The sequence below is a fragment of the Dipodomys merriami genome, unplaced genomic scaffold (genome assembly GCF_024711535.1).
Source record: "Dipodomys merriami isolate MVZ:Mamm:240054 unplaced genomic scaffold, mDipMer1.0.p SCAF_25, whole genome shotgun sequence".
Classification (NCBI taxonomy): Eukaryota; Metazoa; Chordata; class Mammalia; order Rodentia; family Heteromyidae; genus Dipodomys; species Dipodomys merriami.
The window spans coordinates 15,507,962-15,535,873 of record NW_027203937.1 but is presented as its reverse complement, the minus strand read 5'-3'; the positions used below and the strand labels follow the sequence as shown (position 1 = coordinate 15,535,873).

Sequence of the window (27,912 nt, the reverse complement as noted above, 5' to 3'; positions counted from 1 at the left end):
GGTGAAAGAGGACAGATTGCTTTACACTTGAGGTTTCATCTGGCTCACGGCACAGAGAGCAAGATTCTAGCTGACACAGCTAGGCCTCTTGACAGATAAGACATTGCCTAAGAAGACTGATAAGGGCGGAACAGGTCTTTCTCTTTCTCCTCCTCTGGCCAGGGCCCTACAGAGGAATTAATGGTTTCCTCTGGTAAACTGGACCCTGCCAAGGCGGAGCAGGAAGACCTTGGGTGGGCGTGGCGTGGGCGTGGCCCTTTCCACCTGGCTGTCACCGCTTGGAGCCCCGAGGTGATCCCAGGAGCCAGGCCACCAGGATGAAGTTTGCACCTTTGTCCGTGCCTTGGGAGCGCAGGCTGCAAACCTTCGCGGTTCTACACTGGGTCTTCAATTTCTTGGTCGTGGGTAAGACAAGAGATCATGAGCCCGCGGGGAGGGCAGCCATGGCAGGGTTGTGGGAAAAAAAAATCTAGAGGGAGTTTTGCTGTGTTCACAGCTCCTGCCCACAGGAAGACTTTCTGAGCCTGTCCCAGAGCCTTTTGAGAGGTCCCCTGTGACTTTGGGAGGATTTTAGTGTTCTTGGATTTTGGCTACAGGTTCTCTTGGCACTAAAGAGAGTGCGGGGAAGGAGGCAGCTAGGTGCAGGGAAAGTTCCAGGCTCCTCAGGCTGCTCTGACATGATGGACTCCATCTCATTTTTCAGAGTTATCTGGAAGCCAGGTGCCAGTGGGTCTCACTTGGAATCTTAGCTACCCAAGAGACTGAGATCTGGGGATTCTGTGAAGCCAACCCAGGAAGGACACATGGGGGGAGACTCTTATCTCCAGTTAACTAGCAAAAAACTGGAAGTAGAGGTATGGTTTAAGTGGTGGAGCATCAGCCTTGAGTGAAAAAGCTCAGCAAGAACATGCACCTCTGAGTTTCAGACCCAGTAGTGGTATACAGGCAAACAGGAGAGCAGGGATGAAATGCAGATCTGTGCTTTCTTCTGCTCAGCATAGATCCAACCTGGTGGCAATGTCCTATGGTATGCCTCACTTCCCCCTGGCCCAGACTTTAAGCCTGCTGACAGAATGCTTTCCAGAAGGGTTTTAACATGAGGACCGGGAAGGGAGAGTCAGTTAAGCATCTGGAGGCATCAGGCTAGGGAAGGAATACTGCACTGGGGTTGGGGCTCAGCCTGAGCACAAACACTGGTGGTCATCAAAACGTGAACTTACTCAGTACTTGTTGACCACATGCAGAATATCCTCATGGTATTGCAGCTAAAGTGTTTATCCCTGCAAGGTAGGCCCTCCAGGACTTCTGCCTCAGCACTCCTTCAATTTGGTCTCTGTTTCTGTCCTAGGGTTGGTAGCTATGTTCAGTTCTCCAAGTCATCCCTGTTATACAAAAGGGCAAAGACATGAAGGCCCAGGCCGCAGATCAGGAGTCCCAGACTCTTCTATCTGCCAGAAGAAGAAGAGCTAAGGAGGAAGAGAGAGGAGGTGTAGGCCACATTGGGTGGGCATAGAGAGCAAGGGGCCAGGGGGAGTCCAGAGGTAGGAGAGAAGTGGATCATGCTCACGCTGCTTCCTGTGATCTCTGAAGGCAGGATAGGCAGGCACACCTTACACTCTGGGACCTGCCTGGTTCACTGGCATAGCCACTGGTTCATTGGCAAAGTCAGGAATAAGTAGCACAGAATCAAAGCAGCCTGGAGCAAAGGGAAAAGAGTCCAGAAAAGGAGCCTGGGCTCACTCATACTAAGAGCAGGAGTTTTTACCTTTTCCCTTTATTCTGGGGGCAAAGGAGGTTCTCAGCATTCAGGGAATGGAGTGACAAGGTCCAGCCTGGGGGGTAAAGGTCCCTGTCCCTGCCATGGAGGTGCCTTCTGTGTCTTGGGGCATGGGTGGGGGGACAGGGCAAAAGGAGGAACAGTCACAGTCTAGCTCAGGGGTGTAGGGACCAAATCCAACACAGAGAATGTGTTTAGACACTCTAAGAGCTAAGAATATATTAGTTTGAATTGTTTTGTGTCTTGAGACAAAGTCTCACTATGTAGCTTAGGTTGGCCTTGAACTTCTCCCTCAATTTCCCCAAGTGCTGATTAAAAGGCATGTGCCACCACACATGGCTTAATTTTTTTTGAAAGGTTCTCTATATATTAATATATTTATTTTTTAAAGTCACAAACGCCTTTTAGTCTTCACAATGATACTCATCATTATCTTAATCTACATTGCTTATGGACTTTATGACCCTTAACAAGAAAACCATTTTTTTTTGTCATTGTGGGGCTTGAACTCTGGGCCTGGGCGCTGTCCCTCAGCTCTTCAGCTCAAGGTGAGTGCTCTACCACTTGAGCCACACCGCCACTTCTGGCTTTTTCTGTTTATGTGGTGCTGAGGAATCAAACCCAGGGCCTCATGCATGTGAGGCAAGCGCTTTACCACTGAGCCACCTTCCCAGCCCCCAAAACTATTTATTACAAATGGGGTGATATGTGCATTTCTTTCCTTTTGTTCAATATCATCCCTTTCTTCTTTCTTACTCATTCCCTCCCTCCCATCACTGTCCTTGAGTTGGTTAGTTCACTTCCATCAATGTCCAGTACAGCTGATGGGCCCCTCTGCTGTATTTTTTTTAACCTACTGATTCTGTGCTCTGTTCCCACCTTTCCTCAGATGTACATATGTATACACCATATATGAGGCAAAGAATACAGAGTTATCTAAAAACAATGGGAAAAATTAAAAAGAGGTCCTTTGTTTCCTTATCTTTGGGGTGAAAGGTTGTATTTTAAATGACTATCAAGGTACTTATGTAATAACTTCCAATTTGGCTTCTTGAACCATAAAGTCGAAAGAACTTGCCAGGTTAGCAGGGGGTGGGCAGAAAGGTCTAGGTTCAAGAGCTTTTTAGGAGAAGGGCTTTCCTGGATATAAACTTCAGAGTTGACTAGAGAGGGGTAAAGAAGCCTGGGTGGATGTCAGATCTTGCCCATGTATAGCTGAACTCCTGGAAGCAAAAGCATAGGAAATCAGAGGAAGCGGTTTGGCTTAATCTTGAGTGCTCTTGGGTGATCTTGGGGAGCTCTGGGACTTGAGAAGTCACCATGTGAGCATTGTGGCAGAGAGGCTGGGGAAGAGGCAGCAGGCCCACACAAATGTGGTACTTGAGGAAGTTTAATAGGCCAGTAAGGAGAATGGATGCTCCAGAGTTGGAGAACACAGCACAGAGGTGAGATGAAGGATAGTGCACACACATTGAACAGCTGATTCATGCTGGGGGTAGGGGATGCATTTTGCAAAATGCAAATAGAGGCCTGGGAAAGTCAAGATAGTCACCAAAGGCTCAGGGCTCCAAGGTTTCCAGATTGGCTTCTTGATTGCTAGCAGTCTATTTGCTTTCCTCTCTCCACAGCTCATGCCTCTTACATGGGAAAATGAGCATCCTTCCAATTCTGTTGCTTGTATCTGCAGCTCTAGTGTCTAGAAGAGTCAGAGCTCATCTTTGATGAACAGATGGATGGATGGATGGATGTTGGGCACATGATATGGACCAGTCAGTAGGACCTGAATCTCAAGTCCTCCCTTTCTAGCTTGTTATGGTTCCTTAGTCAATTTATTTACCTTCTTTAGGCCTTTGCATAGTCAGGGTTTAAACTTAGCCCACCCAGGGTTATAAAGAATATGAAACAGAAGGTGTCTCACTTCTTACACGATCCCCAGTCTGAATTTGCCTGCCATCAGGAGTTACAATTAGGGGTGGGGATGGAGGGATGGGGATCTTTCTGGCCAGGGGTAAAAATCCTCTGGGGTTTTTTCTTTTGTTTATTTTGTTCTGTGTGTGTATGCACATGTGTGGGTATGCACATGCACACGTGCCTGCCAATACTGGGGTTAGAACTCTGGACCACATGCTCTTGCTTGGCTTTTTCACTCAAGATTGGCACTTTACTACTGGAGCCGCACCTCCCCTTGCTGATTTTTGCTGGTTCATTGAAGAGTTCTTTGGACTTTTCTGCTGGGGCTAGCTTTAAACCACCAACCTCAGATCTCAGCTTCCTGAGTAGCTAGGATTACAGGTGTGAGCCACCAGTATTCAACCCTTTGGGTTTTTGTTTGTTTGTTTTTGCAATACACAGAACTTTATTTCAGTCTTAATTTTAACAAATGAGAGAGGGGATTAAACAATTGTGAGACAATCAGAAAAATTGGAGAAATGGCTGGACATTTAATGTTATTAACAAAGTAATGGGGATGGGAAGGGGAAACAAAGGAGGAGGCTACAATGCTTGATAAGAAATGTACTCATTATCTTGCCCATGTAATTGTAACCCCTCTGTACAGTAGTTTCACAATAAAAAAAAAAAAGAAAGAAAGAAAGTAATGGGCTGGGAAGGTGGCTCAGTGGTAGAGCGCTTGCCTTGCATGCATGAGACCCTGGGTTCGATTCCTCAGCACCACATAAGCAGAGAATAAAAAAGTCAGAAGTGGTGCTATGGCTCAAATGGTAGTGCGCTAGCCTTGAGCTGAAGAGCTGAGGGACAGCCCCCAGGCCCAGAGTTCAGGCCCCACGACCGGACCCAAAAAATAAAAATAAATAATTAAATAAAGTAATGACTTCTGAAGCCAGGTGCCGGTGGCTCACGTCTGTAATCCTAGCTACTCAGGAGGCTGAGATCTGAGGATCGCAGTTCAAAGCCAGCCCAGGTAGGAATGTCCGTGAAACTCTTATCTCCAATAAACCACCAGAAAACCGAAAGTGGTGCTGTAGCTCAAGTGGTAGAGCGCTAGCCCAGGCCCTGAGTTCAAGCCCATCAACCAATAGAGAAGAAAGTAAAAGAATGGAATTGTGACTGTACGTATTTTAAATGACCACATACTTTGGGAATACATGCTGAAATATTTGTGGATAAAATGACATGACATCTGCATAGGGTTTTTTTCTAATAATTTTTTCATGTTCTCAAAATTTTATTTTTGATGTTAAAGTATGCAGTAATATTTTGGTTATTATTTGTGAATTGTCACATACTTTTTATAAATAATAATTCATAACTTTGGATTTTTTTTCTTTTGTTCAAAATTTTCCTTAATTCACAATGAAAAGAAGTCAGGAAAACTATAGTGTCAATTCTACTTTTTACACTTTTCTCAGCGTAAGATTTAGTTCTTTTTTTTTTCTCAGTCATGCGCCTAAACTCTGGGCCTGGGTGCTATCCCTCAGCTCTTCAGCTCAAGGCTAGCGCTCTACCACTTGAGCCACAGTGCCACTTCTGGCTTTTTGTGCTTATGTAGTGTTCAGGAATTGAACCCAGGGTCTCATGCATGAAGGCAAGCACTCTACCACTGAGCCACCTTCCCAGCCTCAGATTTTATTTATTTTTTAATTGTTATTATAAAGGTCAATGTACAGAGGAGTTATCATTTCATAAGTCTAATGTCCTGGGGCTTGAACTCTGGGCCTTGGCACTGTCCCTCAGCTTTTCAGCTCAAGGTGAGTGCTCTACCACTTGAGCCACAGCACCACTTCCAGTTTTCTGGTGGTTAATTGAAGATAGAAGTCTCACAGACTTTCCTTCCTGGGCTGGCTTTGAACCGCAATCCTCAGATCTTAGCCTCCTGAGTAGTTAGGATTACAGACGTGAGCCACCGGCACCCAGCTTAATAATTTATTTTTAAACAGAAAAAGTAGTCCCTGCTTTTTATAATATTTTCAAAATAAAAAAAACCCTCATAACTTCACCCTCCAGGTGGTCACTATGAACTATTGATTATATTCTCTAGAGCTGGTTTTCTTTTTTTTTCTTCGTTTTTTTTGTTGTTGTTTGTTTTTGTTTTTGTTTTTGGTCGGTTGTGGGGCTTGAACTCTGGGCCTGGGTGCTGTCCCTCAGCTCTTCAGCTCAAGGCTACCGCTCTACCACTTGGGCGACAGCACCACTTTTGGCCTTTTCTGCTTATGTGGTGCTGAGGAATGGACCCAGGACCTCATGCATGCAAGGCAAGCACTCTACCACTGAGCCACCTTCCCAGCCCTAGAGCTGGTTTTCTTAAAGTGGGAGCTACCTGCACAGACTTTTGGTTTGCCCAAGGCAAGAGTATTAACTGGGGTTTTATTATTTCTTTTATTCTTTTCTTTTCTTTTTTTCTTTTTTTGGGGGGAGGGGAGGCGGTCGTGGGGCTTGAACTGTGGGCCTGGGTGCTGTCCGTGAGCTCTTCAGTTCAAGGTGAGCACTCTACCACTTGAGCCACAGTGCCACAGAAGTGATAGATTGTGGTTAATTGGAGATAAGAATCTCATGGACTTTCCTGCCCAGGGTGGCTTTGAACCTCCATCTCAGATCTCAGCCTCCTGAGTAGCTAGGATTACAGGCATGAGCCACCAGTGCCTGGCATTATTTCTTTTTTGTTTTTTTTGGGGTCCAGTCGTGGGGCCTGAACTCTGGGCCTGAGCACTGTCCCTCAGCTCTTCAGCTCAAGGCTAGCGCTCTACCACTTGAGCCACAGTGCCACTTCCGGCTTTTTTCTTTTTGCTTATGTGGTGCTGAGGAATCGAACCCAGGGCCTCAGGCATGCAAGGCAAGCTCTCTATCACTGAGCCACCTTCCTAGCCCCTGGCATTATTTCTTATTACACTGATTTTTTTTTTAAGATAATATCTTGCTATGTAGCCCAGGCAGGCCTCAGACTCAGTGTTCTAGCCTTAGCCTCTTAAGTACTGGAATTAGAGTTGTGCCTTACTACAACCAGTGGTATGATGGTTATGCACTACCAAGTCCAGCTTTTATTGATTGAGATGTGGTTTTGCTCACTTTTCTCCTCATTTGGTCTGGAGTCCTGATCCCTATGTCTGCCTCCTGAGTAGCTGGGGTTATTGGCATAAGCCAACACTCCTGGCTTGTTTTATATGTAAAATATTAATTAATAAATGGGAGACAATCTCCCTTCCATCCTTGCTCTCCGGCATCCTGTCTCCATTTGACAGATTTACAGGGATCCTTGTACCACCACACAACTTTCTAATTGACTTTTTTGTTAATTAGATAAACCAAAAGGCAACTAAGCCAGTCTAAGTGGGCGCCACTGGTTCACCCTTGTAATCCTAGCCACTCAGGAGACAGATCTGAAGATCACAGCTCAGAGCCAGCCAGGGCACACAAATCAGTGAGCATTTTATTTCCAGTGAACCAGAAATAGCCAGAAGTAATGGCTCCAGGGGTAGAACCTCAGCTCAGAGAGTATAAAGCGTAGAGTACATGCCTCAGCTCCCTTACACATTCACACACAATGGCTAAGATGGCAAAGTTTGTTTTCAGAAAATTTTACTAGGAAAAAAAATATTTTTAAAGGCTGGCGATGTGGTGTAAGTAGCAGGAAACTTGGCTAGCTGAACAAAGCTCTGAATTTAAAACCAGTTCTACAAAATACAAGAAATAAAAATAGAGCTAGAATTGGGGCTTAGTGGTAGAGTGCTTGCCTAGCATTCATGAAGCCCTGGGTTTGATACCTCAGTAGCACATACACAGAAAAAGCTGCAAGTGGTGCTGTGGCTTAAGTGGTAGAGTGCTAACCTTGAGCCAAAGAAGATCACGGACAGTGCCTATATCCTGATTTCAAGCTCCAGAACTGGCAAAACAAACAAACAAATAACTAAAAATAAAACACAAGGTCAAAGATGTCAACTACAGCTCTGGAAAGTTGACTTCACAAAGGTAAATATTTGTCTGTTGCTCAAGGCTGGACCACCAGCACCTGGCTCATAGTAGGTGCTCCATGCATTGGGAATAATTTGGGCTCTAGTTTACATCCTTTGGCTGCTAAATCTTTACTTTTCAAACTGGGCCAAAAGTCCCCTCCCCCAGGAAGTCCTCCATGACCGACAGATTCCTGGCAGCTCCCATGTACTGCTTCCAAGTAAGACTATGCACCAGGGAGTTGGCCTGTTTTGATTATATGAATGTACTCAGTGACAAAGTATTGAGCTATGTGAAGCATGTGTGAGGACCTCAATTCAAGCCCCCAAAACACCCTCCCATAAAACAACAGCAATAACAACTTGGTATTGTGTGGAAGGAACTGGGGAGCTGATATTCTCTCGGAATGATGCTTATTGACATCTGATTAGGGCTGGCCCCACAACCACTGATACAAAGTAGGATTAGTTTGTAGCAGAATAATAGAACTCCACACTGTTCCTGGTCCTAGGCCTGTTGTTCCTGCAGGATAGCCAAGGGTGTCCTCTTCCTCTCTTCCCAATTCAGCAGAGGGCAGCGGAGGAAAAGGAAACCACTGGAAGTGTTTAGGAACACTGGATACTAAACTGAGATACTGGGCAGCGGCTGGAGCACTGGGTGTATAAGTCGGTGAGGGGATCAAAATCAGGAGGACAAAGGGCAACTTTCAGGAGCCTGATGCCAGGCTGGGCTCTGCCTGGAAGCAATGAAGAAGGACTGGACTGAACTTACTGGAAACATGAGGCAAAGGCTGGACAGAAAGGGCTGGGTAGAAAAAGGCTCTCTTGTTCTCTGGGATCCTCGATCCAATCTGGTTGCCTTTATTTTCTTTAATTAATTTTTGGTGCCAGTTCTGGGGCTTGAACTCAGGGCCTGGGTTCCTGAGCTTTCTGTTTGTTTGTTTTGCTCAAGGCTAGTACTCTACCACTGGAGCCACAGCTCTACTTCTGGTTTTCTTTTGGGGTGCTGAATTGGAAATAAGAATCTCAGGGACTTTCCTGTCCCAGCTGGCTTTGAACCATGATCCTCAAATCTCAGTCTCCCCAGTAGCTCGTGAGCCACCAGTGCCTGGCTTGGTTGCATATTTGAGAGACTGGTTATTGCTGAATTGGGGAAAAGAAGATGGAGTGGCGTGGTCAGGCAGCCTGGGGGAATGGCTTTGGACTTAAGCCCACCTGCACTCAGCCATGCTCCCATGTGCCGTGGTGGAAGGCATGGGAGCTAATGTCTTCCTCTTGGGGAAGAGGACCACTACCTCCTCATGGTCCTCAGGGCCCTGACTGTGCTGCTTCCTACTGCAGCCCAGATCTGCGTCGTCATCTTCATAGTCCTCCTGTTCTCGAGGTTCTGGTTCATCTCTTTCCTGTATGGCATCTGGTTGTACCTGGACTGGGACAAGCCACGACAAGGGGGCAGGCGCTTCAACAGCGTCCGGAACTGGAGAATATGGAACCACATGAAGAACTATTTTCCAGCCTTGGTGAGTAGTGGAGCTGGTGTGGTGTGGTCAGGGCCCCACAGCCCCTCATCACTGCCCACAGAAGCAGGATGCTAGCTGGGAGGTGGAGCCTGGGTGCTCAGGGGAGGGTCCCGTGTCTCTCTGTGGCTTTCTATCCCCAAGAACCTGGGGTCACTGAGAGTCTAGAGAAGCTCTAAAGGGCAGGTAGTATGTGTGTGTGTGTGTGTGTGTGTGTGTGTGTGTGTGTGTGTGTGTGTGTGTGTGTGTGTGTGTGTGTGTGTGTGTGTGTGTGTGTGTGTGTGTGTGTGTGTGTGAGAGAGGGCCTAGTCATTATCTCTTAGCTAGCACTCTACCATTTGAGCCACAGCTCCATTTCTGGCTTTTTGGTAGTTCGTTGGAGATAAGAGTTTCATGGACTTTACTGCTTTGGCTGGTTTTGAACTGAGACCCTCAGATCTTAGCCTCCTGCATGGCTAGGATTACAGGCATAAGCTACTGGTACCTGCCATAACACACAAGAACAGTGCTGTCAGAGACTAGATTTAGGGTTAGGGTGACAAATGACAGCTCCTATGAGCCAATCTGACTGTAGGTTATACTCATCAATGAGAGTGGGGCCTGAGAAGAACTAGGGCATGACCAAAGTCACACAGCAAGTTCTCTTGCAAATTGTAATGTTTCAGCAATCTATGCAAGGCTAGGGCGGGGGGTAGGGAGTCCTGAGGTTTCCTGTCTTCAGGTTTTATTCTGTCCTTATTGCTGGCAAACTGTGTGTCCTTGGGCAAGGCCTTGTCCTATTCTGAACCTCAGTTTCCCCATGGATTCATGAGCACACCAATATCTTCTACTTTGCACTCAAATCTCTGGCTCTCTGGTTCACAGTACCACATCGTCATGGTAGACACTGCCCTGGACTTGAAGGATGGTGCTGGGGCTCCTTCCACTGATCCAGACAGACCAAACCCTGGATGGTTTGTTTGGCCAGCTGGGCAAGGATGGGAAGGCAGTGGGAGCATGGGTGGGCCAGGCAGAGTCAGTTGACCCTCCTCTGCAAGCAGTAAAGAAGAAAGCTGTGGAGCCAGACAGCCCAGATTTCAGTCTCCAATCTACCATACATCAGCTGTGTGACCTTGGGTGAGTTACACAGTTTCTCTGAACCTCCCTTTGGTTGTATACAAAATAGAGATGATAACTACATCCCAACCTGGGTACTGCAGATAACTAAGCTGGCAGAACTAATACAGTTATTCTTTCACCAGGAGACCTGGGTGTGGCTGTGGGTTTGAGGGGACTCAGTACTTGGAGCTCTGCTGCCCTGACTTTCACACCTGCTTGGCTTCTCCCTTTGCTTCTAGCCCTCTAGGAATTAGATCCCCAGTTGGCCACAGGGGAGGACATGAGGTTAAACTTGCCTGAGTCATGAGGACTCACAATCAAAGCCAAGAATCCTGCCACGTTCCATTGTTAGAGCTCTGGGGCCTGAGGGACTGGGTAGGGCTGGGTGATAAGCAGCCTGCAAGAGCCCTTAGCACCTGAGATCAGGGCCTCCAGAGCAAAGGGCTGATAAGGACTGCAGCGGAGGGCACTGAGTGAACAGGCAGAGATTGTCAGAGGTGTGGAAGGGCTGAGCACATGGCTGGCTGGGGGGGGAGGGGAGGTGTCTACAGTGGGCAGCAGTCTTCCCTACCCTTCAGATGTGTTTCCCCTGCCAGGGCCCCTCCCCAGGTCTAGACAGGCTGGACTTGTCAGGACAAGCAGAGTTCCTCCTGTCCCTCTCCAGCCAGGACTCTGAGCTTTGCTGTTCTGAACTCCCTTCCTCTCTGCACCACTCTCTCATCCTGCTGTCCTCTGTCTTCAGCGTCTCTGGGAAAGTGTGACCTGGATCCTGGAGAGGTTTTAAGTACTTCCGATTGTAACACACCCAAAGGAAATCTTCAGCAGGTTCTGGCCTCTGGCTGAATGCTCCAAATGCTGGCTCTGCCCTTGCCTCCCACTTATGAGCTGAATTCTAAACTCATTAGAACTTAGAGCCAGAGAGGTGTTCCACATCACAGCCCTGGCCAAGAGAGACCACTATACTCACTCTCAGTGGCCCCGGGGAGGATCTTCCGGGCAGCCCACAGAATCGCAAAGGACAACATCCAGAGTACCTCCTCCTGCAGGGCTGGAAAGTGAAAGGAAATTAGGAAAACAGCTCCAACCCTGCCTCCCCAGACAGGATTCTAGAAGGTGAGTTCTTAGACTGGGCAATGTTGATAATTGTATGACCCTGGACTCCATTTTCAGAACTGTATATACCTTTTCTTTCTTTTCTTTTTTTTTTTTTTTTTGGTTGTAGGGCTTGAACTTAGGGCCTGGGCACTGTCCTGGAGCTCTTTTGCTCAAAGCTAGCACTCTACTGCTTTGAGCCACAGTTCCACTTCCTGTTTTCTGGTGGTTAATTGAAGATAAGAGTCTTATGGAGACTTTTCTGCCAGGGCTGACTTTGAACAGTGATCCTCAGATCTCAGGGTCCTGAGCAAGGAGGCATGAACCACAGGTGCCCATTTTTATTTTATTTTACACCATTTTTATTTTACTGTAAAAATGCTGTGCAGAATGGTTACAGTTACATGAGTAAGGTAATGAGTACATTTCCTGTCAAACATCGTTACTCACTCCTTTGTTCTCCCCCTAGCTCTTCCCTCCTCACTGATTTTGATTCTGTATACACCATTTTTGAAGTTTCCTTTCACACCAAGGACTGCTGCCCTTCCTCGTGTAGGCAGTACCATGAAATGGCCAGCAGAGGGCAATGTATAATTTCCTATGCCTGCCCCAGACCAGGTGCTTGCAAAAGATAGGCAGCAGCCTTCAGACTCCTCTCCCATAGGCCTCCTAGGATACACTCCTACCTTTTGCACCTTACCAGTGCAAACTCTGCAGGAACCTTAGGCTAAGCAGAAGGTAGGAAGTCCCAGCTTCTGTACTCAGCTTTCAAGTGCCGGTGGTAGTTCAAATTACTGTGATTTTTCTCTTCCTTTTTTCTTTTTGCATGGGTCTTAGGGCTTGAACTCAAGACTTTAAGCACTCATTTCTCAACTGGCATTCTATCACTAGAGCTGTACCTCCACTTTCAGCTCTTTGGTGGTTAATTGGAGATAAGACTCTTGTATTTGCCTGTCTGGGCTGGCTTCAAACCGCCACCCTCAGATCTCAGCTCCCTGAGTAGCTAGGGTTACAAGCATTAGCCACCAGCGCCACATGGTCACAGTGACACTTGGCTATCACTGTGATTTTTATGAATTATCTCTTGGTGATGAAATTTCAAGCAGAATTAGGACATTTTATCTAGGCCTTGGAGCTTTGTAAATTCATTCTGTCAGCCTCTGAAAGGAAAAGCTAATGAGAGAGAGTCTATTTGCATGGTGGGGAGAGCTGTTCTACCTCACGCCAAAGACCAGCCCATGTGCTGGGTGTTCCCCCAGGAAGATTTCATCAGCCAGAGCAAACACGGTCTCTACAGGTCAAGGTCTAGGGAGGGACCAGGTTCTGCGTCCAGGCTCTAGTGCCAGGAAAAATCACCGTGCCCATCGTCAGAGCCAGCTTGGGACGACAGCCCATCCCTCCCCTCCCCAATCCCTCCCTGCACTCTGCAGCTTGGAAGTTCTGCAGGAGGCCTCTTAGCTCATGTATTGGTATTGGTATTTAGGATTGGATAATCCTTTGTTACACGACTGTCCCAACCCTAGCATCTACCCACCTAGTACCAGCACCACCCTCCTCCAGCTAGGAAAACCAAACCATCTGCAGATAATACCAAGTGTTTGGATTTGGAGGCTAGTCAATGAGCAAAAGCGTCTGGTACCAAGTTTGAGTCCTGGTCTTGGACAGAAAGGAAGGAAGGAAGGAAAGAAGGACCAAGCATTTCCATCAAGGGGGGCAGGAGGTACCAAGCTCATTATAATCACTACAGTTGACAACCAGGACCCCTGAGCCCCAGGCTCCTGACTCCTCCCTCTCCCCCTCTAGCCCAGTCCTGACTATAGACAGACCTCTCCCTTTTTGTGCTTCATTTCTTCCAACACCCCTGCCATCCATCCTGCATTGAATACCTTCTTAGATTTAAACCTTTTGTTCCTCTATATCCTTTACCTGCCTCCCTTCCTCCTTTATCCACCTTGATTTCCAGGCTTGAGCTCTAGAGTATATCCTACCCCACTGATCTCTGACACCTTTCAAATAGAGGCTTTAAACTAGGTGCTGGTAGCTCATGCCTGTAATCCTAGCTACTCAGGAGGCTGAGATCTGAGGATTGTGGTTCAAAGCTGGCCCAAGCAGGAAAGTCCATGATATTCTTCTTTCCAATTAACCACCAGAAAACTGGAAGTGGTACTGTGGCTCAAAGTGGTAGAATGATAGCTTTGAGTGGAAGAAGCTCAGGAACAGCTCTCTGGCCCTGAGTAAGTCCCACAACTGACCATCCCCTCAAAAAAAAATAGGGGCTCTTGTGGGGTGACAGAAACAATTACACCTGCAGAGCCTGGCTGTCTGGGCTCAGATTTTGACTCTGCCTTTTGGAACAAGTTAATGTTCCTGTGACTCAGTTTACTCATCTCTAAACAAGGAACATTGGTACTAGTAAATAGCAGTATGAGCTGGTGTAGTCATGGCATCAGCACAGAGTAGGTGCTGGGAAAGTTCACTCTCTCTAGTGTCTAGGGCCCACACATTTCATCAAGTCCACACATGTGTGGATCACATGGTGAATCACACAGTATTTTTTTTTTCAATCCGGTCGTGGGGCCTGAACTCTGGGCCAGGGCGCTGTCCCTCAGCTCTTCAGCTCAAGGCTAGCACTCTACCACTTGAGCCACAGTGCCACTTCCGGCTTTTTTCTTTTTGCTTATGTGGTGCTGAGGAATCAAACCCAGGGCCTCGAGCATGCAAGGCAAGCACTCTACCACTGAGCCACCTTCCCAGCCCCAATCACACAGTATTTTATGTATGACTAAAAAAAAAATTCTTCCAACTAGAATAGCAAGCTGCATCTTGGTGTCAGGATGCTTAGGATGTGAATGGAAAGGTAGTATTGAGGTGATGTGCCCATAGAAATCACTGGGTATCTATCAAATGACCTCAGGGTTGTGATAGGGTAGGAACTTCACTGAGAAGATGGGGAAGCCAAAGCCTGACTCAGGGCCATGAAAGAGTTACTGCCGAGGTCAGGGAGAATATCCAGCTTTTCCATCCATTCATTCATTGGCTGTGATGCGAAAAGACAGGGAGGGGGCCCAATCCCTGTGTACAAACATGCATGCATGGGCTGGGAAGGTGGCTTAGTGGTAGAGTGCTTACCTTGCATGCATAAGACCCTGGGTTTGATTCTGTAGCACCACATAAGTAGAAAAAGCTGGAAGTGGTGTGTAGAGTGCTAGCCTTGAGCTGAAGAGCTGAGAGACAGTGCCCAGGCCCAGAGTTCAGGCCCCACAACTGACCACCCCCCAAAAAACACGCATGCATGTATGAACATGAGTGCATGTGCATGCACACACATGTACACAGCCAACAGTCTGAACTTACTGAAACCCAGCACCAGACATATTCAATCAACCCCTGCCTCCTGGGAATTATTTTAAAAAATTTTATTGTTACTACTGACTAGTTGTATAAAGGGGTTATAATTTCATAAGTCAGATGATGAGTATAATGCTTCTAGACAATGTCACCCTTTCCTTCATTTCACCCATATTCCTCCCCCTGTCTCTAACTGCAAGTTACGTAGTTCATGTTTACATAGTGTACATTGGATACAGACAGTATTTACTCCCCTTTCCTCCCTCCATTCCTGTGCCTCTCCTTGCCCATCCCCCAAACATGTTTTTATTTCCTGGTATTTGTGTGTGTGTGTGTGTGTGTGTGTATGTGTGTGCATGCATGTGTGCATGCCAGCCTGGGTCTTGAACTCAAAGTCTGACAACGTCCACCTCAAGGTTAGCATCTTATCACTTGAGCAACAGCTCACTTCTAGCTTCAAAGCCCAAGTTGGCTTTGAACCATTATCCTCAAATCTCAACTTCCTGAGTAACAAGAATTACAGGCAGGAGCTACCAAAGCCTGGTCTGGTCTTCATTTATATAAACAGTACTTTAGTTGTTCAGAGGAGTTATACCTTCGGATTCCTCCCCTAAGTATATCCTCCGTTAGTCAGTTTGGGAGTAAATGTATTGGGCCCTGTATATGTCATTATGAATATCTCTCCACATAGGAGAGAGAAATAGGCCTTGAAGGCTCTCCTCCAGCCATCCTGGAGTCCTAAGAGCAGGCAGCTGATAGAGGAACCATTTTTCCCCAGGAGATGGAGCCTGGTGCCCTGGACTTTGCACATTAGACTAGAAAGTTCTAGAGTCAGTTCTGACTACCAGGTGGTGATCTATATCTGGAGTAGAGGCTCCCTGGCTCTAAAGCTCTCTCTGCAGGAGATGGTAGAATTCAGACTCCATCATTGGTGTGGCTTTCGGCAGATCTGTGAGTCCCTCAGCACCTGAGTGTCCTAGCTGGCCTCTAGGGCCATGGGGAGAATTAACAAGCCAGCAGCATCAGTGCTTAGTGGATCCTGAAGGAGCCACTGGGATTTGGGCTCTGGAGCATTTGGGTCACCCCAATGATGAGAGAGAGCACAGGCACTTGTGGGACACAGGACTGGCTGGACATGGCAGAGCCCTATGTGGTATTGGTGTCTTTGGCCCAGGCATTGACGAGGGCCTTGGGTTGAAAGTGGTGCCCTCTGGAAGGATGGGGCACAAGGCCTTGTTAGCATGGTGGAATGGCTTCATCATGGTAGCAATGGAGAAAGGACTGCAGAGAGAAATTGGCTTCACACACTGACCCATCTCCCCAGATTACTTCAGTGAAAATTCACTTAGATACACTGGGCATCAAACCTGGGGTCTTGTGCATGCAAGGCGATTGTGCTTGGAGACACGGAAGGTGTACTAGGTACGCTATATGAAAGGGAAAATGTTCAACTTCTATTTATGTTTACTGGTCGATATCCTTTCAACTCACCTTGGGTCATGTTGACTGCCAGGTCAAAGTTTCTCATTCAGGTTTATAGTGGTTAACCCATTCTCTCTTTTTTAAATTTAACTTATTTTATTTTTATTGTTATTATTAAGAAGTTGTTCGAAGGGATTATAATTCCATAAGTCAGGTCATGAGTACCATATTTCTTCAACAATGTCACCCCTTTCGTTGCTTTCCCCATTTTCCACCTATCATCCCCACCCACAAATCGCATAGTTCATTTTTTTTTTTTTTTTTGGTGGTTGTGGGGCTTGAACTCTGGGCCTAGGCACTGTCCCTCAGCTCTTCAGCTCAAGGCTAGCGCTCTACCACTTGAGCCACAGCGCCACTTCTGGTTTTCTGGTGGTTTTATTGGAGATAAGAGTCTCATGGACTTTTCCTACCCCGGATGGTTTTGAACTATGATCCTCAGATCTCAGCCTCCTGAGTAGCTAGGATTATAGGCATGAGCCTTTGGTGCCTGGCTTCATTTTTTTACGTAGTATATATAGAATACAATGACTACATTTGCTCACTCTTCCTCCCTCCATTTCTTTGCCCCCTTTTTTGCCGCTCCCCGCCCCCCTACCAAAATCCCTTGTTCCTACCTAGAATTTATTTTATTTTATTTTTTTTGTCAGTTATGGGTCTTGAACTCTGGGTTTGGGCGCTGTCCTTGCACTCTTCAGGTCAAGGTGAGCGTTCTACCGCACAGGGCCACTTCCAGTTTTCTAGTGGTTTATTGGAGATAAGAGTCTCACGGACTTTCCTGCCCCAGATGGCTTTGAACTATGATCCTCAGATCTCAGCCTCCTGAGTAGCTAGGATTATAGGCATGAGCCACTGGCACCCGGCTTAGAATTTTTTTTAATAAGTTTTTTATTGTGAAAATACTGTACAGAGGGATTACAATTACATGGGCAAGATAATGAGTACATTTCTTATCAAGCATTATTGCCTCTTCCTTTGTTTTTCGCCTCCTATCCCTGCCCTCCCATCCGAACTACACTCCCTCCCCACCCCCCAAAGTTGTAAAGTTCGTTTTTCGACATAGAGTCTTATACATCTCAATTTGTTTTTTCCCTTCCCCTCCCCAAATTATACCAACATCAACTGTACCGTGGGGAGGGACATACAAAGCAACAAAAAAAAATCACCTTATAAATATGTTAGGAACAATAGCAAGAAAGAAAAAAACCACTTGTGTCCCTTATCTTGGGGTTCATTTTGCCTAACATCATCTTACCTGACCTTATCTGCTTGTCTCAGACATATACTAATTATTGCAAATAAGGGAAACCATGGGACCTATGTTTCTTTGGGCCTGGCTTACTTCACTTAATTTTTTCCAAGTCTTTCCATTTCCTAACAAATGGGGCAATGTCATTCTTTCTGATGGAGGCATAGAATTCCATTGTGTAGATATACCACATTTTCTTGATCCATTCATCTACTGAGGGGCATCTGGGTTGGTTCCATATCTTAGCTATCCCACCTAGAACTTGTCAAGATAAATAGTACTTTAGATGTTCAAGAGAATTACTCAAAAGAGTTACAACTTTAGGTTCTTCACCTGTGTATCCTCCTTTAGTCTGTGTATGTAAATGTATAGAGCCCTGTATAACTTGTTGTGTAACAGTTGTATTTTAGATCTAGCTTCCACATATGAGGAAAACATGTGCTATTTGTCTCTTTGAGCTTGGCTTGCCTTGCTTAACATGATTTGTTCTAGGTTCATCATTTTGCTGCAAATGACACAATATGATTCTTTCTAATGGATGAGTAAAATTCCATTGTCTATATGTACCACATCTTCTTGATCCACTCATCTATTGCTGGGCATCTGGGCTGTTTCCATACCTTGGCTATTGTGAATAGTGCAGCAATGAACATGGATATGCAACTGTCTTCTCTGGGTAGATGCCCAGGAGTGGTGTGGCTGGGTCATAGGGCGGTTTTATGCTCCCCAGTACTCTCTGTCTAGTCAGCTTGGCTTAACATCATTAGCATGCTTTCCAGCCGCAAAGACAAGTATTATATTTATGTTGCCAACATGTGCCAAGAATCCAAAACAAAGAAAATGGGGGTGTTGCTGGGAAGATGGCTTAGTGGTAGAATGCTTGCCTTGCATGCATGAGACCCTGAGTTCCATTCCTCAGTACTACATAAACAGAAAAGGCTGGAAGTAGCGTATAGAGTGCTAGCCTTGAGCTGAAGAGCTGAAGGACAGTGCCCAGGCACAGAGTTTAGGCCCCACAACTGACAAAGAGAAAGAAAGAAAGAAAGAAAAAGAAAGAAAGAAAGAAAGAAAGAAAGAAAGAAAGAAAGAAAGAAAGAAAAAGAAAGAAAGAGAGAGAGAAAGAGAGAAAGGAAGGAAGGAAGGAAGGAAGGAAGGAAGGAAGGAAGGAAGGAAGGAAGGAAAGAAGGAAGGAAGGAAGGAAGGAAGGAAGGAAGGAAGGAAAGAAGGAAGGAAGGAAGTCCTGTGAAAATGAACACTTGAATTGTTAAGTTGTGAATTTAAACCTTTGACGGTACATCACCCAGAGCAAGGAAAGCTATTTGTTTTTATTTGTGTGCATTCTAGGAGTGTGTTGGCTGCTGGTTCAGCCCAGGAAATGGACACACTTTTATAATTTTATTAGTCACATGTTTTTAATATGTATACTAATCTATTGTGTATGTGCATGTGTGCATGCATGCCAGTACTGGAACTTGAATGTAGAGCCTGGATAATATCCTAATATCCTTTAGCTTTTTTTGCTCAAAGCTGGCACACTATATTTGAACCCCAGACCCACTTCTGGCTTTTTGGCTGGTTAATTGGAGATAAGAGTCTCGTGGATTTCTCTACCTGGACTGGCTTTGAACTGGGATCCTCAGATGCTAGCCTCCTGAATAGCTAAGATTATAGATATGAATGAGCCACTGGTATCTAGCTACAATGTTATTTTTATTGTTGTACTCTTTTTTTTCTCTCATGGATGGCGAGGATTGAACTTTATCTCTGAGCACGTTTGCTCAAGGCTAATGCTTCACTACTTTGGGCCACAGCACCACTTCTCATTTCTGTTTTTCTGGTAGTTAATTGGAGATAAAAATGTCACAGACCTTCCTGCCTGGACTGGCTTTGAACTGCAATCTGAAAATCTCAGCCTCCTAAGTAGCTAAGATTACAGGCATGAGCCACCAGTGCCCAGCTTTGTTGTATTCTTTTTGAAATATCTTCCAGTTAGTATATTAATCAGTTTGGGCTTTAAAATACAAGGCACTTGGCTGAGGGGAGGGGAGAAGGATAGAAAATAAAACATCTGCACAAAGACTGAACACAAGTGCTCATGGGCACAGTATTCATAATAACCAAAAAGTAGAAGCAACTCATGTCCATCAGCTGGTGAGTGGACAGACAAAATGTGGGATATGCATGCAATGAAATATTACTCAGTCATCAAATATAATGAAGTACTGATTCATGCTACAGCATGGAGAGACCTTGAAAACAGTCTGCTAAGTACATAGCCAGTGTCAAGCAACTCATGTATGTTTGTGCTAAGGAGATATTCAGACAGGCAGGCTCATAGAGACAGAGAGCATTAGTGGTTGCCCAGGTCTGAGAGAGGGGAACTTATTCATAATAGATATGGGTGTCTTTTTAAAAAAATATTTGTTATTGGCTGGGAAGGTGGCTCAGTGGTAGAGTGATTCCCTTGCATGCATGAGGCCCTGGGTTCGATTCCTCAGCACCACATAAGCAGAAAAAGCCAGAAGTGGCACTCTGGCTCACATGGTAGAGCACTAGCCTTGAGCTGAAGAACTGAGGTTCAGCACCCAGGCCCAGAGTTCAGGCCACAAAAAAACAAAAAAAATGTTATTATTATAAAGATGATGTACAGAGGGGTTACAGTTACATAAGTCAGGTAATGAATATATTTTATTTCTTTTACTTGCTTCTTTTTGGTTGTTGTTGGTCATGGGGCTTGAACTCAGGTCCTGGATGCTGTTCCTGAGTTTTTGCATTCAAGGCTAATACTCTAACTTTGAGCCATAGCACCACTTGCATGAATGCATTTCTTTTTAGACAATGTCACCCCATTCCTTTGCTTTCTCCCAGTTTTTCCCTTCTTTCCCCACCCTACAAGGTGTATAGTTTATTTCCAACATAGTGTGTAGTGAGTAGCACTGATGCATTTGTTCACCCTTTGTTCCTCCATTTCTGTATAGGTATGGGTTTCTTTATGGAGAGATGAAAATACCCTGAACTTAATGGTAACGGTTGCATAATGTTTACAAAATGTACTGAATTGTCTACTTTAAAAGGGGAAATTTTATGGTATATAAATGAAACCAGTAATTTTTTTAAAAAGCAAGCTCCAGAGCCTAGCAACTTGGCTGTGCCTAGCTCTGCCTAGTTCCACAACTGACCTCTGGGTGGGAGGCCAATCAGAGTTTCCCTAGATAACTACATCTTTTTTATTAATATTATTTGTGTGTGTGTGTGTGTATGTGCGTGTCTTACAATTACATGGGCAAGGTAATGAGTACATTTCTTATTAAGCATTGTTGACTCCTCCTTTGTTTCCCCTTCCATCCCTTCCCATCTTCCACCCTTCCTCCTCACCATCACCCCCGCCAAAGTTGTAAAGTTAGTTTTTTGACATAACGTCTTGTGCATCTCATTGTTGCAGTGTGTCCACCTGTATCCCCATTTAAATGATGTTTTTTCCCTTCCACTCCCCAAATTATACCAACATCAAATACAGTGAAAACAGAGGTTATATCGTGGGGGAAGGATATATAAAGCAACAAAGAAATCATCTTATAAATGTGTTAGAAACAATTGCAAGACAGAAAAAAACATTTGAATCCTTATCTTGGGGTTCATTTTGCCTAACATCACCTTATCTGACCGTTTCTGCTTGTCTCAGACATATACTAGTTATTAAAATAAGGGAAACCATGGGACCTATGTTTCTTTGGGCCTGGCTTACTTCACTTAATATTTCCCTCCCTCCTTCCCTACCTTCTTTGCTTCCTCCCTCCCTCCCTCCCTCCCTCCCTCCCTCCCTCCCTCCCTCCCTTCTTTCTCTCTTTCTCTTTCTTTTCTTCCTCCCTCCCTTTCCCTCTCCCTCTCCCTTTCTTTCTTTCCTTCCTTCCTTCCTTCCTTCCTTCCTTCCTTCCTTCCTTCCTTCCTTCCTTCCTTCCTTCCTTCCTTCCTTTCCTTTCCTTTTCTGTTCTGTGGTTTAAACTCCTTTCCTTTTCTGTTCTTGTGGTTGTGATAGGTATTGTCACATAGCTTTTTGTTTTTGGAGGAACAGAGTTCCCCCTCCTGAGCAGAGAATGAAAGTATATATGCAACTGTTTCATCACCAGGTGGGGTCGGGGTGCCTGTGCCTCTCCCAGGGAGAAAATGTGGGTCTCAGCTCTGTCTGCATTTCATATCTCATACATCCTCTGCTGCACCAAGGGAAGAGGTTTGGTCTTACCTTCCCTCCACCTGTGTTCTCAGCAGCCCTTCTGCCAAAGACCATCATGTAACCCAGAGAATATTGGTGGATGGGAAAAGAAAGGGATTGCAAGTTGCAGAGATCAAGTCCAGATCAATGACAGAATATAGAGCTGGTTGGGCACCTGTGGCTTATCCTAGCTACTTAGGAAGCTGAGATCTGAGGATCATGATTCAAAGCCAGCCCAAGCAGGAAAGTCTTTGAGACTCATGTCCAATTAACCATCAAAAAGCCAGAAGGGTAGCATGCCAGCTTTGAGCAAAAAAATAAAAAAAAGCTAAGCCAGCCTGAGTACCAACACACACACACACACACACACACACACACACACACACACACACACACACACACACACACACACTGCAGTTGTGCAGCTGGATGAGCAGTCAAGCTCAGGACCCTCCAAGCTGCTCTGAGGACAGGAAGCCAGGCAAAGGCAGCAACAAGAATCCTCTGGGAGTCAGGATGATGGTAGGAAGAACTTCCCTGAAAAAGCTAAGCCAGATTAGAAAGGGCTGCCTACACCGCCCCACTCCCTGCCAATTGCTAATTAATTATTGGGAGAGCAGTTCCACTAGGGAGCCTTCTGCTCAGGAATTAGGGGATGGAGCAGTGAGTCTCAGGATCCCTGCTGGCAGGGCAAGGAACTGGTCCTGGCTTACCATTGCGGCCTCTGGCAATGATCTTTGCAGACTCAGCTCTGTGCACAGCCCATGCAGAACACCGTTTGTTTGCTCAGTTCCCACCCCTCTACCTTCACCCCAGTTCACCTAGAAGCAGCTCTTGACAAGCAGAGCTCTTGTCTACCTCTTCAAGTACAGTGCCTTATAGACTCTGCTACACCCTCAGTGACGCAGACCTGACTAGGCCAGCACCCAGCCAGGAAAAGAGAGTGGACAAAGGGCAGAGGAGGTCCAGCCTGGGGGGAGGGACACAGAGCCACAGGGTGACACTCATCTAGTATGAGATGGTAAAGGATCCAGAGCCAGCCTCTGGGTCTGCAGACTCCTTCAGCCTGATAAGGAGCCCTCTCCATCAACATCCTGCTAAAGGGCCAATTTCTTACATTGAGTGTTGTTAGACTGAGAGCTTCCGGCATTGTCGCGCCCCCTAGTGGCCATAGATTCTTGCACATTATATCCTATCTGATACTGGTCATTCCAGGCACTTTTGTTTGTTTATTGTAAAAATAGTGTACAGAGGGGTTAGTTACATGAGTAAGGTAATGAGTTCATTTCCTATCAAGCATTGTTACCCCCTCCTTTGTTTTTCCCCTACCATCCCTTCCTCCCCCCTCAACCCTTCCCCCTTCCCCCCCCCCAGGTGTAAAGTTCCTTTTCTACATAGTGTCTTGTTACAATGGGTCAACCTGTATCCTTGTTTCAGCATTTTGTTATTTCCCTTTCCCTCCCCAAATTAGAAAAATGTATATACAAGATGCAGGGCACGGACATCAAATACAGTGACAACAGGGGTTATACTGTGGGGGAAGAACATACAAAAGAAACAAAAAAAAATCACATAGTACATTTTAGATACATTAAAAACAGTAGCAAGAAAGAAAAAAAACAAGTTGTGTACCTATCTTGGGGTTTATTTCAATTAACATCATCTTATACGGTCATATGTACATAGCTTTTGTTTACAGTTCAAAGTCAGCCTGGGAAGAAAAGTCCACCAGACTCCTATCTCCAATAAAACACCAAAAATGTTGAAAGTGGAGCTGAGATTTTTTTGGTGCTTGATTGGAGATAGGAGTCTGGTGGACTTTTCTGCCTGGGTTGGCTTTGAACTGTGATCCTCAGATCTCAGCCCCCTGAATAGCTGGGATTACAGGTGTGAGCCACAGGCGCCCATCTTAGGCCTGAGCTTTATAGCAACCTAAGGAAGTAAAGGGACAGGGCCTCGTGTCCCCCTTTTCACAGCTATGTGGAAGGAGAGTCATTTGTGCAAAGCCAAGCACCATGGCATCCCCAGGAGATGTCACACACTACCCTCCACCGTCCCGAGAAACCTTAGGCTGGTAGAACCTGAGGCTTTGTCCCAAGGGTCTCTAGTGAGAGGGGCATCGGACCTGGCAGGCAGGCCTGGCTGTAGCTGACAGGATTGCTGTCCCCATCCCAAACCGCACAGCTGGTGAAGACGGCGGATCTGGACCCCTCCCGGAACTACGTGGCTGCCTTCCACCCGCATGGTGTGCTGGCGGCCGGTGCCTTTCTCAGCCTGGCCACCGAGAGCACCGGCTTCTCTTCTATTTTCCCGGGCATCTGCCCCTTCCTCATGGTATTGAACTTTTGGTTCCACACACCCTTTTTCCGTGATTACATCATGTCGGCTGGTGAGTCTCCCCATTCCACCCAGGGCAACTCAGGCAAGTGAGGCTGGAGGAATTTTAGGGAGGCAGTAGTTCTGTACTTCTCCCAAGGGCATAGACAGGAGAAAAAGGATATAGACCCAAAGAAGAACTTCCTGTAGCACCGTGCTATGCACTGAGGCCCAGGGAGGGGAGTAGGAAGAAAGAGAAGCCCCAGCTGGATTTGGGATTCAATGGGCATGGCTGGTGGTCTATTTCTTGGGTACACCCATTCCTTAAAATCCTGCTCCATGATGGAATAGTGGATCCACCTTTCTCTATTCCCAGGATTGGTCAGCTCAGATAAAAGCAGCGGTGCTTACATTCTGAAGAAGAAAGGTGTTGGGAACTTGCTGGCCATCATCATTGGGGGTGCCCAGGAGGCACTGGATGCCAGGCCTGGAGCCTTCAGGCTTCTGCTGAAGAACCGCAAGGGCTTCATCAGGCTTGCCCTGGAAAACGGGTGTGTAAACTCTTCGGGGAGAGAGAGAACTCTGGGTTCAGAGACTGGTAATGACTGTGTTTTGAGGAGACAGGACAGCCTGCCACAGATTCTATTTCAGCACACAGATTGTCCGGTCCACTCATGAGGAAGATTCTATTTTGCAGCCAGGAGCTGGTGGTTCATGCCTGTCATTCTGGCTACTCAGGAGACTGAGATCCAAGGATTTCAGTTCAAAGCCAGCTGAATTAGCCACCAGAAAACCAGAAGTAGTGCTGTGGCTCAAAGTGGTAGAGTACTAGCCTTGAGCAAAAGCGCTCAGGGACAGTGCCCAGTCCCTGAGTTCAAGCCCCATGACCAAAAGAAAAAAATCTATTTTGGTATCTCAGACTAAATTTATTTTTCTTAAAACTAGTGTTCTACCACTTGAGCCACAACTCCACTTCCACTTTTTTTTTTTTTTTGTATTTCATTGGAGATAAGAGTCTCATGGACTTTCCTGCCCAGGTTAGCTTTGAACCGCAGTCCTCAGAGTAGGCATGAGTCACTAGCCCCTGGCTCATAGTCAAATTCTTAAAGAATGAGATAAGGAGAGGGGGGGAATAAGACCTGAAACATACAGGATCTGGAAGAATGGGGTTGAGAGTATCTGGCAGAACCATTTTCCCACCATGGGTGAAGCATCTTTGAGGAGTCTGAGCCATTGAAGATAATTTTCTAGTGGAAAAGTGCACGTGCTTTGTATGTGGAGCTTCTGGTTAGCCTGTCATCTATGTCTGGGAAGTTCTAGGACTGAGAGGGACCACCAGGGCCCAGCATCTTGCAGGTCTAGTTAATTCCAGGCTTCCTATCTCAGACCCAGAGCGCTCTTTCCTTCTCCAGTTCCTGGCCACTGAGTCCCTGCAGGAAGCTAGGTAACCTTATAACTTGTGTCTTGTTTGGGGCCTCCCACATCCCCTCTCCTGTGTCTCTCTAGGGCAGCTTTGGTACCGATCTTCTCCTTTGGGGAGAATGACCTGTATAAACAAGTTAGCAATCCTCCTGGCTCCTGGCTCCGCTCTGTCCAGAACAAGCTGCAAAAGATCATGGGCTTTTCTCTCCCACTGTTCCATGGCCGTGGTGTCTTTCAGTACAGCCTTGGTCTCATGCCCTTCCGCCAGCCCATCACCACCATAGGTGAGTCAAGATTTAGACTGGGTGGGGCGGGTTAAGGGGAACAGTAGGATGTGAACATGAGCCAGACACATCCCTGACTACTCGGTGTTCATGTTCAAAACTGGGACATACATGCTCAAGGAGATATCCCTAATAGGAGACAGTCTGGTACTAGCTGTAAGAGAGACAACAAGAGCAATATCAGCACTGATTTCTGTGGCTTATTCTCAATGGAAGAGATCAGGGGGCCTGCTATGTGACAAATACTATGCTTGCTGCCTTCCATGCCATGCTTCAGTTGACCCTAACAACCTTTGAGGTAGAGTCTGTTATCTTTATCCACTGGTGGTAAACTGAGACTCAGAGAAGTTAAGTTCTGTCCATCCAAAAGATTACACTGCCTTTGAGTAACAAAGTTGAAATTTGAATGACGTTCCAGCTGACATTTTTACTATGTCAGAGAAAGAGTTTAAGTCTGATTTCATAAGACTAATTTGGAGAAGGTGAATACCAGGGAAGTATGTTAAAATTGTGTGCAAAGTAGCAGTAAAGCTACTCTGGAAACTGAGATCTGAGAATCTAGTTTGAGGCCAACTCAAGCCGACAAATCCTCAAGACTCCTTTTTTTTGGGGGGGGGGGGAGGTCCGGTCGTGGGGCTTGAACTTGGCCTGGGCACTTTCCTTCAGCTCTTCAGCTCAAGGCTAGTGCTCTACCACTTGAGCCACAGCGCCACTTCCAGCTTTTTTCTTTTTTTGCTTATGTGGTGCTGAGGATCGAACCCAGGGCCTCAGGCATGCAAGGCAAGCGCTCTACCACTGAGCCACCTTCCCAGCCCTCCTCGAGACTCTTATCTCCAACTAACCAGCAAAAGCTGTAAGTGAAGGCCTGGCTCAAGTGGTAGAGTGCCACCCTTGAGTGAAAAAACTAAGGGACAGCACCCTGGCCCTGAATTCAAGCCTCAAGATGGGACACCAAAAAACCTCCACAAACAAACAATAACAACTACAGCAGCAAAACCCATATCAAAATCCAGTATTACTCCTTCTGAGCTATGTAACCTTGGACAAATTACCTAATTTCTTTGAGCATCATTTACTCATATCATAGGAATAACAACAGGTTTGTTATCCTGTTAAACAACAGGATTAAAGGGGAGAACATAAAACACATATAGATTACTCAGAGTTCTGTCAACACCTTAGAATCCAGTGCCTGAGAATTAGGAGCCTGGCTCAAGTGGTGGACTGCTTGCCTAGCATACATTAGGCCCTAGGTTCAATGATCAGTCATGGAAAAAAGAATTAGGGAGGGAAGGGATGGGAGAGTTTTTTCCTTGTAGGAGGGTAGGAGTGGGCATCACTCCCAGGGACCCTGTGACCCTAATGGTTCTCTGCCTGTGCCTTGCAGTGGGAAAGCCCATCGAAGTACAGCAGATAATGAATCCTTCAGAGGAGGAGGTGAGCCAGCTGCACCAGAAGTATATCAAGGAACTGTGCAACCTCTTTGAGGCCCATAAGCTCAAGTTCAACATTCCTGCAGACCAACATCTGGAGATCATCTGAGCCCCTCCAGCCAATGAAGAGGTTGCCTTGGAGGTCAGGATCAGCATTCAGGAGCCTTTAGGAAGTGCTGTGATTGAAGGAGGCTTCCTGGAGGAGGTGTTGCTGAACTAGTCTCCAGAGCCTTTCTAGCCTCCTGCAACTCCAAGTGCTGCTGGCATCACAGGCAGGAGACAGACCCTGACATCTGTGATTTGTATTCCTGTTGCAAAAGCTCAGCAGGTTACCCCTTTCCCCTCCCACTCTGGCCTCTATCTGCTTCTTTGTGGAATGGATAAGAGGACTGGAAGAGAATGATTTCCAAGATCTATTCTGTTGTAATGTTACTCAAAGATTATAAAAGATAATGTAGGGGAAAAGAGTCCTATCCCATGTTCCCTATCCTGGATGTCCTTTCCTGAGCTGAAAAAAGAGAGGTGGACACTAAACCCCACTCTTTCTTCTTTTGGCACCTTCCAATTGCTGGCGTCTCTGAGCTATGGCATGGCAGCCCCAGTGCCTAGAAGGAAGTAGGCAAGGAGAACAGCATTCTGACTATCTCCCTCTGAATCTCAGTTCTGACTAAGATGACCTTGGGGTCAAGTGGGCTGATTGTTCCACGAGCAAGCCTCTTACCCTTACAACTTCAGCCCTCAGCCTTGGTGCAAAACAGAGGGCCCAAAAATGTTACTTCAATAA

At 46.2% G+C, this 27,912-nt stretch overlaps 1 protein-coding gene across 1 annotated transcript; it reads left to right on the top strand.

The window, feature by feature from the left end:
• Positions 1–317: 317 nt before the first annotated feature.
• Mogat2 (monoacylglycerol O-acyltransferase 2) lies at positions 318–27,912 on the top strand. Its single transcript, XM_070034663.1, has 6 exons — positions 318–405; positions 9,022–9,200; positions 23,858–24,062; positions 24,366–24,540; positions 25,496–25,695; positions 27,083–27,912. Exons 1-6 carry the CDS (start codon positions 318–320, stop codon positions 27,235–27,237), a joined length of 1,002 nt encoding a protein of 333 aa, XP_069890764.1. The 3' UTR covers positions 27,238–27,912.

Excerpts from the sequence above, each read along its gene's own strand:
- Mogat2 (XM_070034663.1), top strand. The coding sequence starts at position 318 with ATGAAGTTTGCACCTTTGTCCGTGCCTTGGGAGCGCAGGCTGCAAACC. Across the intron at positions 406-9,021 it reads CTTCAATTTCTTGGTCGTGG|CCCAGATCTGCGTCGTCATC; the intron begins GTAAGACAAGAG and ends TTCCTACTGCAG. Across the intron at positions 24,063-24,365 it reads TGATTACATCATGTCGGCTG|GATTGGTCAGCTCAGATAAA; the intron begins GTGAGTCTCCCC and ends CTCTATTCCCAG.